The following is a 12,293-nucleotide window of genomic DNA, read 5'->3' as shown; positions in this document are numbered from 1 at the left end:
CCGGTATATGAATTAAATATATGTTATTGGAAAATGTTAGTTGCCTGATATTCGTCAAAACGCAGCCATTGTCGATTTGCGTTGTCTTAAACGGCATTGTTTTCACACTTGTTAAAAAATGTCATGGAGGAAAACAGTAAAGCAAAATGCACGTGCAAGTTATGACACTTGTAACTCGTGGTAGTGGCTATAAAAAGGCAAGCATTAGCCAATAATTTGTCATTCAATTGTCAACATTTTTCAAGTTCGAAAATGCCGAGACTTCTGTTGCACGCCACTTCAACATCCACCACAGCACCATTTGCCGCCTTTGGGACCGATACACACAGTTTAATTCAAATGCAGATCATCCGAGAACCGGCCGGCCAAGAGTTACCACCCCTGCACGAATCGCTACTTTCGACTGTTCCACCTACGTCAATGCCACAGCTATGGATACGGCAGGACGCATCCCTGGTTTGAGGAGGATATAGGACGAGACTGTCAGCAACCATCTTCACGAGGCTGGAATCCGACCCAGAAGACCAGTTATCGTCCCTGTTGTGCAACATATCCATCCACAGCGACGCTTGCATTGGTGCCATCCATACCTTACAGCTTTGGAATTTGAGAAACTGGAGACGAGTGTTGTTTAACGATGAATCACGATTCTTCTTCCCCGGCGAAATGGAAGACAACGTGTTTATCTTCGTCGAAAGAGAGCACTTTGCCACACATTGTGTACATTAATTCGACAATTTCCGTTGCGGTAGTGTCATGGTGTGGGGGGCCACATCCTATACCACGAGATCTATCTTGGTGGTGGTTCACGGAAATTTGACAGGAAAGCGCTACATGAATCAAATTCTTCAACCTCACCTTCTTCAACTCATTGACCGCAACAGGGAGCTGTTTCAACAGGACAACGCTCCACCGCACACGGCTCCTGTCACAGTAGACTATCTGCATAATGCCAACATCAACGTCTTGCCATAGCAGTGGAGATCTCCAGATCTCAATCGAACTGATATTAAATTAAATATATCGACTTAATTAGGTACAATAAATTTACAAAATATCTACCTGTGCGTTTCTTTTTTGAAGAGTGTAAATGGTTTGGGCTGACTGAAGCAGTCTCAGCTGGTCAAACACAACCATCTTGTCGTCTTCTCCGTCAGTGAGGACTAGACATGTCTTACCATGCTGTCAAGAGGCCTTCCAGTTGCATTATACTGATGGTGTGGCCTTTCACTAACAACTGATGACAATCCCTTTGATCCAAACATATATAGCACACGTCTCATTTTTCTATATTGTAACAACATCTAAAAAAGATTAAATCTGTATTCTGGAAACGTAAATCATACTGTTAGGTGAACCTGTCCGTCCCATCTTATACGTCCCATCTTATGTCAGCAAAGTGGGGTAGAACCGGAGCATAGCATTGACATTGTGGAGGTTAATCTCATGGTGGAGCTGGATCCAGTTCGATCCCATGATGCACGGCGATAGATTTGTATTTGGTCAGCCTGGGACATGCATGTTCGTATCATTAAGAAGACAAAGTCAAAAGGGATTCTTGAGAAGAACTCGAAAAAACGTATTTGCAACATCGTCTACCACTTGTGACTATCTGCCGGACAAATGAAATTTTAGACCCATGTTTGATGATGGCTAAACATAAAACAAAATACAGATGGTTATTTGCTCGGCAATTTATATTATTCTGTACAGTTTCAGAAACTGAGAACCTTTTCAAATATATAAAAAAAATATAATTATTATAAATGCATGGAAAAAAAATATATTACGATAAGAACGGGTTTCTGAAGACCAATACTAACCCGAATCTTCACGCGGGCACACATACAACGGAAGGTCACATCAAGCCGTCCCTCTATCCCCCGTAGGATTCCATGGTAGTTGTACTCCCAACAAATCCTCATTTACACAGTATCTATACACAAATCAAGAAACCAAATTGCAACTTTATCTTCCCACAAACATCCATAGTCAGGTTACTCCTTTGCCTTACATCGCACGGCAGCCCCGCTACCCTGGTGTCCCACTGATAGTTGTCCTGATTGATGCCAGTGGGAACCCTGTGTAACTGATCCCTTGACGCGTCCTCGGAGATACGCCCGCAGCGTCCTGGCTGATGACGTCGTGATCCAAAACAGACCAAGTCTTCCTAACCTCGCGATGCCAACATGTGTTCTGTGGCTTGTGGTTATATTATGTAGTGTGACGTACGACGTCGAGGCCAGTTCTCTAAGTGTGGAGCAGATTCAAAAGTTGGAGGAGTTGATACGGAACGTTGTACAATGTCGTAACGTCCCGGGGATGGCGGTAGCGCTGGTCCGTCGTAACGAGACCGTCTACACTGGTGGCTTTGGTATCCGCGAGACCAACTCAAGCGATGCTGTCACTGACAAAACGTTGTTCAATCTAGCGTCGCAGTCGAAGGCGTTCACCAGCACTGTGGCAGCTGACGCCGTTGCAAGAGGGAAGATCACGTGGGACGCGCCACTCAGAGAGGTGTGTGCTGTGCTTATTATTTGTGTATATTAGATGCTGATTCAAAATTTTCTAAGACATGTATACATATAAGTGTCCATATATCTGATGGGCTCGGTGTACGTGAGAAGCGATTTGAACGCCTTTTTGACGTGTTTGTTGCATTAACGGATCCCTCTTAATAACATAACCATCCCCTTTTTATGGTTATGTAACATTTGATAGTGAGTTAGTGAACGTGTTGTATTTCACGCGAAGAAACAACCTAGAAATATAGTCGGGCGAACCGGGAATCAAACAAACGATCATAGCGTGCCAAAGGGACGCAACTCTGCACAACGAATTGGACATCTCAGACCCCAGGGCAACCAGTGTACATGTAACATTAAAGAAGCGCGTTTTAACTCCCTTATACGAGGATATGGTTATTCGGTGCTATTTGACTCCTCATAAAGCAACTGAGGTGTCCGTTGTATAGTTGCCTTTGGGGTTATCTTTATAACATCTGTTTGACTGGTACGTTGCATTTACGGAACCTTTAAGGAATTTTTGACGGGTATGTGACATTTGCAGATTTCTCTAGGTTTTCCTACACGATATATTTGCCCAGAGATATGGGTTATTATAACGGTGGTGTTAACAATACAGGTTCTGGGCCCTAACTTCCGGCTGCAGGATGAGTTCCGGTCGGAGGAGGCGTCCCTACGTGACCTGCTGTCACACCGCCTCGGGATGCCGTCTTACTGGGGCATCACTACATCAGTCATGAACCTTACAAGACTGCAGATTCTCGAGTACGTAGTAGAAGTAGTAGTAGTAGTAGTAGTAGTAGCAGCAGCAGCAGCAGCCGCAGCAGCAGTAGTAGCAGTAGTAGAAGTAGTAGCTGTGGTGGTGGTGGTGGTGGTGGTGGTTTGTTGTTAAATGCCGCACTCAGCAATATTACAGTAGTGCAGTAGTGGTGGTAGCAGCAGTAATAGTAGAAGTAGCAATACTAGTAGTAGTAGTAGTAGTAGTAGTAGTAGAAGTAATTGTAGAAGTAGCAGTAGTAGTAGTAGTAGCAGCAGCAATAGTAGTAGCAGTAGTAGCAGCAGTAGTAGTAGCAGTAGTAGCAGCAGTAGCAGTAGTAGTAGTAGCAGCAGCAGCAGTAGTAGTAGTAGTAGTAGTAGCAGCAGCAGGAGTAGTAGTAGTAGTAGTAGCAGCAGGAGTAGTAGTAGCAGTAGAAGTATAGAAGTATCAGTAGTAGCAGCAGTAGTAGTAACAGTAGCAGTAGTAGTTAGAGAAGAGTTAGATAATGGCAACAGCATTAGTAAACTATTCTGTTGTTGCTGTAGACGTCTAAAAGACTTTCCGGTCCTGTACGACTTCCGGGACCGCTACCTCTACAGCAACTACCTGTACGTGGCGGCGGCAGCGGTGGTCGAGACGGCATCGTGCGAGACGTGGGAAGACGCCGTCCAAAACAGAATATTCAAACCTCTTGGTAAGACCACAATTACTTACTTGTCCAACAGATTGGCAAACTTGAAAGTTAAGGAAATGAAAAAGAGAACTTTTGAAAAGACATAATTTCAATGCAACTTTTTTAAATAACTTTTGTGAACACAACCTGGTCACACAACCCCTGGAGGAGTGAATGGAGCGGGGCTATGTGACGATCGAGACTGGATTCATTGGTTGACACTCAATGGCAACTGCAGGAATGACGGCGAGCCGTCTCAGCACGCGGTTGACGGACGGCGACTGGGACAACATCGCCTACTCCGCCGACATCGTCCAACACAACAAGGTGGAGCAGTTCGACGAGCCGGCGCTGCTACCGTGAGTGACGACCGTTCCCATATATACACGATATCAGACCACAATATATTTAGAATTAAAACATGGAACATATCCAGTACCCACGACTGTACATGCTAATACACTGCCATTCATGGGGACCAAAACGATTGCTCAACACAAAAGACCGGGTTGAAAGACGGAGAAATAGGTGAAGTGCATCGTTGGTGCCCCCTCCCTGATATTGCTGGATACAACCATACTCACTCACTCACACCCACTCACAAACTCACCTCTATCCAACCAGTCAATGCGCCGCGATTCGCTGTGCAGAGGTGCGTCCCTTGGGCACGCCAGAAACCTATTATTGTGGGTTCGAATCCCGGTTCGCCTAGATTATGTTTCTAGGTTTGTCAGCACCATACCCGTGCTCGTGGGTTTCACCGAAGTGGTAAACGTCTGAGACCTGCACCACTTCGGGCTTTCCCCCCACATTAAGCTGACACGCCGCGATATAACTGGAATGCTGTTAAAAGCGGCGTTAAACCCAACTCACTCACTCACTCACTGTCAATTAGGTAGCAATGATCACTTTTAATGCAGATTTCAAACATGAAGTGTCGTAAAATCCTCCAATACATACAGACATTGGTCCACTGGCACCACGTGATCTTAGCGCAACGACGCTAGTACTTAACTTCCATGCTAAAAATATAGACTTACGGTAATCGTAGCGCTAAGATCGATTTCTTCAAGCGGGCCCTGATGTTTTATAGTAAGATGACGTGTTTCCAGGATCGTCCAGGAGCTGGCTCCAGCTGCCGGCGTCTACAGTAACGCCCAGGATATGGCGAAGTGGCTGCGCTTCCATCTCAACTTGGGGAAGGTAGGTATTGATGTATTAAACGATGCTTTACAGGCCACCCGTTATACAGTGGAACCCCGTGTATTCGGACGACAGCGCATGACTGAAATCGAATTGCCGGATTAAAGACTGAAAGAATCTAGGTCACTGAGCAATGTCACTATGCACACATGTCAGTGATCCCCGCAGCAGTCGTCCGGAAGGTAGAGGTTCTGGATTGACGGGTGTCCGGATTAACGAGGTCCGAACTAACGGTGTGTCAGTGGAGCTGTGATATTGTGGACTCACTCACTCACCCACTCACCAAGCCAACCACCAGCCAGTGCACTGACCCAACCCACCCCATCCTCCATCCCTTTTATTTCAGAGCGAGCAAGGGCACCAGGTGGTTGATGCGGATGCTATGCGGGACACCTACCACCCGAACACCGCCGAATACAGCCCTGACCTGACCCGGGACACCTTCCCCGTGGACGACCTGATCTACTCCTACGCCATGGGCTGGAGGAACGGCGTGTACAGAGGTCACGTGACAAACATATCAACGAAACATATCAAGAGCATTAATATTTGGAATTCGTGCTTCCCTTCCCCTCTGTTACAAACACAGCGCAGTGGATAGTGCGTTCGCTAATCCTAACCTCGGTGCAATTAGAATACGTGTTTCCTCTCAGGTTGCATAATCTCTAACCAGAGAATACAATTGGTTGAAAGAAGAATACGACTTATCCAAAAGATATTTTTATTTCTACAAACGCAATATAAGAAATTCGACCTATGCAATGTATTTATACTGGACCCGTGAAAATGGCGATTATGATTGTCTAAGAGGCGAATAACGGGATCGCGTGGTCAGGCTCGCTGACTTGGTTGATGCATATCATTGTATCCCAAATGCGTAGATCGATGCTCATGATGTTAATCACTGGAGTGTCTCGTCTAGACTCGATTATTTTCAGACCGCCGTCATATGGCTGTATTATTGATGAGTGCGGCGTTAAAAAAAACAACAAACAAACAAACAATGTATTCATACCCAGTCATGTTACATTATTTGTCCCCATATTGTATAACTGTCAGTTGAGAAGGTTACCTTGTCTTACACTGCAGGCTACAGGATACAGGAAGAACCTCCATATGGCCGCCTACAACGGCTACCAGGGAACGCTGACGTTCCTGCCTGACGTCGGCGTCGGTGTGTGGGCGCACCTCTCCGGCGCTGCCAACAACAGGGGCTACGACGCCAGAAACACCGTCACGATGTACAGTCTGGACCTGTTGCTGGGTAAACTGATTCTTAAAAATCTAGTGGATCACAACAGACACCTTAAAATAGATCCTGGTGTCTGATCACAATTATTTGAATACTGCGATAACCTCTCGTGTTATTGTCTGGTTTGAATGTTCCAAAAGAGAATATCAAATTGTCAGTGTCTGATATGGAAGCCAAACTTGAAATTGTAAAAGTGCTCTAACTCGGAGAGGGTTGATGGCGTCAACTTGACCCGATGGTAAGGGACGTTTCTCATGTCGACCTCGGATCTGTCCACGTCAGACAAGTTTATTTACTACGGAAGCCTTCTAGTGTCATTTGTTTTTTTTGTTTTTTTCATGAAATTTCAAGATACTAAGTTGAAATTTCAAGATACATGCAAAGTTGAAATTTAACATTTTAACTAGTATCTTGAAATTTCAAATTAGTATCTTGGACTAATGCCGAATATATAGTGCTAGCCCACTGAGATACCATGCCACAGTTTAACATGAATACCCCACTCAGACACAGTATACTGACTCCGAGCCGACCAGTCCTTGTTTTAGCCCCTTAATGCCGAGCGCCAGGCAAAGTAACAACAACTACCATTTTTATCCTCCTTTTGTATGACGCGGCCGGGGATCGAACCCCGTACCTTCCGCTCTCCGGGAGGACGCTCTACCACTAGACCACGGAGGCGGTCAGCTGGATCAGACACAACTAGTATAGTATAATCGTATCCTTTTTAGCCATTGTGGACTATAGCAAGCTGGAAATAACACACTGCAACAATACTCGTTTTAGACCAACACTACGCTTAAAGTAGCATTTATATTTGGTTCAGAATGGAGTACGCATTATACTTCGCGGAATTTGGCCGTAGCACGTGCTTCATGCAGCTGCTCATTTAGTGAACGTTGTTTTTTCAAGCCATCCATCCCTCAAGCACTTGTCAACAAGAATATGTATTATCGTATGTCATCCCCAATCACTCCTCGAGAAAATATGTATAACTGTAACAATATGTATAATCGCATGTCATCCTAAATTGCTTCTCGACAAAATATGTATAATTGTATGTCATTTCCAATCACTTGTCGACAAAATATGTATAACTGTAACAATATGTATTTCCGCGTGTCATCCCCAACCATCACACCAAAGAGCAGGGTTCGATTCCCGGCATTGGTACAATGTGTGAAGCCGTGATATTGCTGGAATATTGCTAAAAGCGGCGTAAAATTATACTCACTCAATCACACATTGTACATTTGAACACAATATTACGTTACAGTGTCTATATCACTTACTGAAGCATATTACCATCTTGATCTTCATTGTATACGTAATATATTTTATATACATGATTATACTCTCGTCCCGTGATGAAGGCAACGAGATCTGGTTGAACTCCAGCACGGCTTGTTCCTTCCCTGCGCCGTGGTATCAGGATGATGCCGCACCACCGGCCCCTGCCGTCCCGGAATATGCACGTCCTAGCGTCTACATCAACACCACCGAGTACATCGGAAAATACTACCACCCAGCGTTCGGAACGCTGGAGATCTTCGACGACGACAACGATGACCATTTGCTTGGCTACAGGTGAGCGTCACCGTCCATTCTCACCGTTGTTAATACCCAGCTCCGATAAACTGTTAAAGCTGTGTAGTATTGTCGTTCGAAGAATAACCATATTTCACATCCTTACTTTCAGATACGGGGAACTCATGGTCGGATACTTGAAAGCCAAGGGAGGTAACCGCGAGGACTTTACCCAGTTTATGACAGGCCCGCTTGGTATTATTCACGTCTACGATGACCCTGACGGTTTTAACGTCAATTTTAACCGAGGTGATTCCGGCGCTATTGAGAGCGTACAGTTCCATTATTTCGAGTTTTCCAAACCACCGGTGTTCACAATTGTGGAAGTGAAGCCAGGAAACAACACCGTGGCGTCCGCCTGTGCTGCACCGCCATCGCCTCCACCATCAACTGCAGGGCCCACTTCCGGGTTGTCTCACTTCCGGTCGAGTAAGGGGATAGTTTCGTTTTTCTATGTTAATTTTTTACTCTGTTTAAAATTAGTTGTTTGATATAAACAATAATTCTAAATTTATCATGATTACAGATTATTCTGCGCTTAATTATGACTCTTTATAACACATAAACAGCTTCTGGCGCATATGTTGAAACATGAAGAAATTTTCTGCATGTTCCTTCTATGACCATTAAGTCTACTTACATGTACACAATACACAAGACGACTCCTGCCTATATTCTCAGCTAATAACATTTTCTTTGCCTCTTATTTGTTTATGTATATTTTCTCTTTGAATATTCTTTCTTTCAAGCATTTGATTTGATTGCTTTTATTAATCAAATTTGATCATTATTGTTATTAAATCATTTTTCATCAATGTTTTCTCAAACAAAGTTTTCATATTATCATATTCATAACGTCATTTATTGTATTCAATTTAATTAAGTGTATTTCACATACAATCATATTTGCCTTTCTTTCTTACATTCATATATTGATATTCATTTCAGTCCCGTGTAATCGGTAATCCTTTCATTTATGCATAAATATAATAAAAGATTATATTTCATTGTCTTTGCAATAAACAATTCTTTATCTACATTGCGGTTGTTTTGAACTAAAAGTTGTCTTTTTCCAGGAGCACTTTTTGTTTATCAGTAGGTTACAACTTTGTAACATATTTATTTACATCACAAGCATCAACCTACACAATTGGGATACGATATGCATCAACCAAGTTCTCAGACCTGAACACTAACTGACTAAGGTTATATTCCTACTTGACCTGTACCTATCAACGCACAGTTTGTCAAATTAGTTTTTCAAGGTCAAATCAGCTTAAACAAACTGTGGTAATTGTAATGTGACCTCTGATGCTCTTTCTTTTACCCATTCTGTTGGACTATCAAAGTTGACAAGAGTTTACATTGAACGTGTGCCTACATTAACATTCACACCTTCAAGACAAGACCCCTAAAAGCGGCGTAAAACCATACTCACTCACTCACTCACTCATACAAGGAAGCCTTGGTCCAGTCGTCTAAGGCACCGCAATTCGCTGTGCAGAGTTGCATCCCTTGGGCACGCCAGAAACCTGATTGTGGTTTCGAATCCCGGTTCGCCCGTTACGACGTAAATTGTGATAAAAAGGTAAATTGTAATACTTGCAGCAAATTGTAATAGTTTTGACGTAAATTGTAATAACAACGTAAATTGTAATAAAATTTGACGTAAATTGTAATAATCTCTACTTGCGGTAAAATGTAATAAATTCTTACGTAAATTGTAATAATCTTACTACCGTAGTGTCCAAGACGCCAATTGACTAGAAATGATCTTTGTCAGTTCAGCTTGCGTTTCACATGTACAATTCGAGATATACTGTGTATGATGACAAACGTACAAAACTGTTAAGTTAGGGATGGTTGGTATATGCTTTATCGTACAATCGTCATTAAAGGGTGGTGTGAACATCGATAAATTCAAATGACTGAAAGATCCATCCTCGGGTTCAAAGTGATGGGTTACACAGCCGTATATTCGACAAATAACTTAATTGTGACATATTGTTCAATACTCTTATAAGGCTATTCAAGATGTTTTTGGCATGACTTGCTTCAACAGTACGTTGACCAGTTCGACACGACTGAACGAGTGATGACGAAGGGTACAAACACAGGCTTGTCAACCAGTGTGTCGATTTGCAGTGGAAACGCTAAACGAGTTAATAAGGAGTACATGATCATTTTCTTGAAACAAAGGAGGGAATTTAATCATATTTACACAATTCAATTTATTTTGACGAAGAATTCAAATACAACAAATGAGTTGACAGATCCCGTGCATATACAAATAACATCCGGTATCTTCGGATAACTCTTGTACAGTTTCAAAGAGTATACGAACTATCATAAATTTCTTGCAATCAATTGCTGAAATATATCTGCTTGTATCCAAATAGAAAGGAATTGAAAATTTATAATGAAAATATGTTTGTCACTAAAGTAAATTTTCTCTTTGACCTTGAAACGTACTTGGAGATCATTAAACTCGACAATCGTTGGTGGATTGCGCCAAGAAACCTTGTACGAAATATATACGTACAATAATCCCCTGAAAACATAACCTCCTCTGAAAGATTAAGAGGATTGAAGTAATTTGGGCTAACATCAAGCACTGTAATAACATACTCTCTTAAAATTCCAATGAAATGACTACCAAAAAGTCAAATATTTTGCTCCGATTTTTTTTACCTAGTTCTAATTGCCTACCCTTATCACTTTTTTCTGAAATTGAGTTAAAACTTCTTAATTTGAGACTGCAATATATGTCTTCAGAGGGTATTTCATACACTATGTAACATCTGTTTTACCACATTTCAAATTTGGTTTCAAGCTGAATCGCTCTTTTCAACCACTGCTAACACACTTTAAATACAAGGAAAGCATCCCAAACATATATTTTTATATATAAATACATTGTGTTGATAATCACGTACTTAACCTACAGAAAAAACACTCCAGTGAGTTTATATATATATACAACAATGTTCGCTATATCAAGTTTCAAAAAGTTCTCACACCCCAAGTCATATTTAATGACGACTGTACGATAAATGTTTGACACACACAGTTATTATATTTGTGAACAGTAATCCTTATACAACTTTCGATATGTAAAGGGACCTTGAATAGTAAACTTAGTTATATACATCTTTACTTAATCCGTTACTTGTTGGGGAGAATACACAATATCTAATAGTATATATGCAATGTAGCTAAAGAATATCCACGCCCCTCTTTTGATATTAATAAAAACATTATATATAATGTTATGTATTAAGTATTCTTCTTTCCCATGCATTTTTTCTTTTGACATTGCATAGGAGATCTGTCACTCATTTGTTGTATTTGAATTCTTCGTCAAAATATAATGTATAAATACGATTGAATTGTCTTGTTTGTTTCAAGGAAACGGTCATTTGCTCCTTATCAAATTAAGTAAACCTCCAATGCAAATCGACATAATTTCAGGGTCCGGTTGCACATAGCTCTCTTCGGTAACTCGTAACTCAATGGTATTGCAATGGACTCCTAGCTAAGCTACTATTGGATGATAAATCAATTAACCTATTTGTCGAATAGACGTACCTAATGTAATCCATCATTTTTAACCCGAGGATGGATTCAATTAGGTTAAATATGAACAATTATGATGAAAATCGTCAATAGGATATATTACAATTAAGTACAAAACACACAGAGTATTTCTCAAATAAATAAGAAAACTAAGTTCATTCTAGTAATTAATCCTCTTCTGGACAACCATAGAAATGAAATTCCAATGCGTTTATATATACATATAATTATACAACATTGTACAATAACGACCTCAATCCTCCCCCACACCCATACTTTAATGATGATTGTACGATAAACCCTGTACCAACCCTGACAAGGATAGGTTCTAGTCATTTAACGCCTTTGACACTAAACTTATAAGGTTATTACAATTTATGTAAAAAGATATTACATTTTACCGCAAGTTGAGATTATTACAATTTACGTCAATTTTTATTACAATTTGCGTATTACAATTAACGTCAATTTTTTTTTACAATTTACGTTATTACAATTTACGTCAAAATTATTACAATTTGCTGCAAGTATTACAATTTACCTTTTTATTACAAGTAACGTCGTAACAGCCCCAATAATGTTTCTAGGTCTGTCATACCCGTGCTTGTGGGTTTCACCAAAGTGGGATACGTCTGAGACTTGCATCACTTCTGGCTTTCCTCCCACATTAAGCTGACACACCACGATAAAACTGAAATACTGTTAAAAGCAGTGTTAAAC

General features: G+C 41.3%; 1 protein-coding gene across 1 annotated transcript; it reads left to right on the top strand.

Moving 5' to 3' along the window:
• Positions 1-2,181: 2,181 nt before the first annotated feature.
• LOC139450734 (uncharacterized) lies at positions 2,182-8,690 on the top strand. Its single transcript, XM_071232545.1, has 9 exons — positions 2,182-2,517; positions 3,145-3,290; positions 3,828-3,976; positions 4,194-4,314; positions 5,068-5,158; positions 5,505-5,661; positions 6,255-6,422; positions 7,784-7,997; positions 8,110-8,690. Exons 1-9 carry the CDS (start codon positions 2,182-2,184, stop codon positions 8,486-8,488), a joined length of 1,761 nt encoding a protein of 586 aa, XP_071088646.1. The 3' UTR covers positions 8,489-8,690.
• The last annotated feature ends 3,603 nt before the right edge of the window (positions 8,691-12,293 follow it).

The sequence above is a fragment of the Haliotis cracherodii genome, unplaced genomic scaffold (genome assembly GCF_022045235.1).
Source record: "Haliotis cracherodii isolate W230 unplaced genomic scaffold, xgHalCrac1.p SCAF_8, whole genome shotgun sequence".
Lineage (NCBI taxonomy): Eukaryota > Metazoa > Mollusca > Gastropoda > Lepetellida > Haliotidae > Haliotis > Haliotis cracherodii.
Note: the sequence above shows the minus strand (reverse complement) of the source record. Positions and strands in the feature narration are given on the sequence as shown.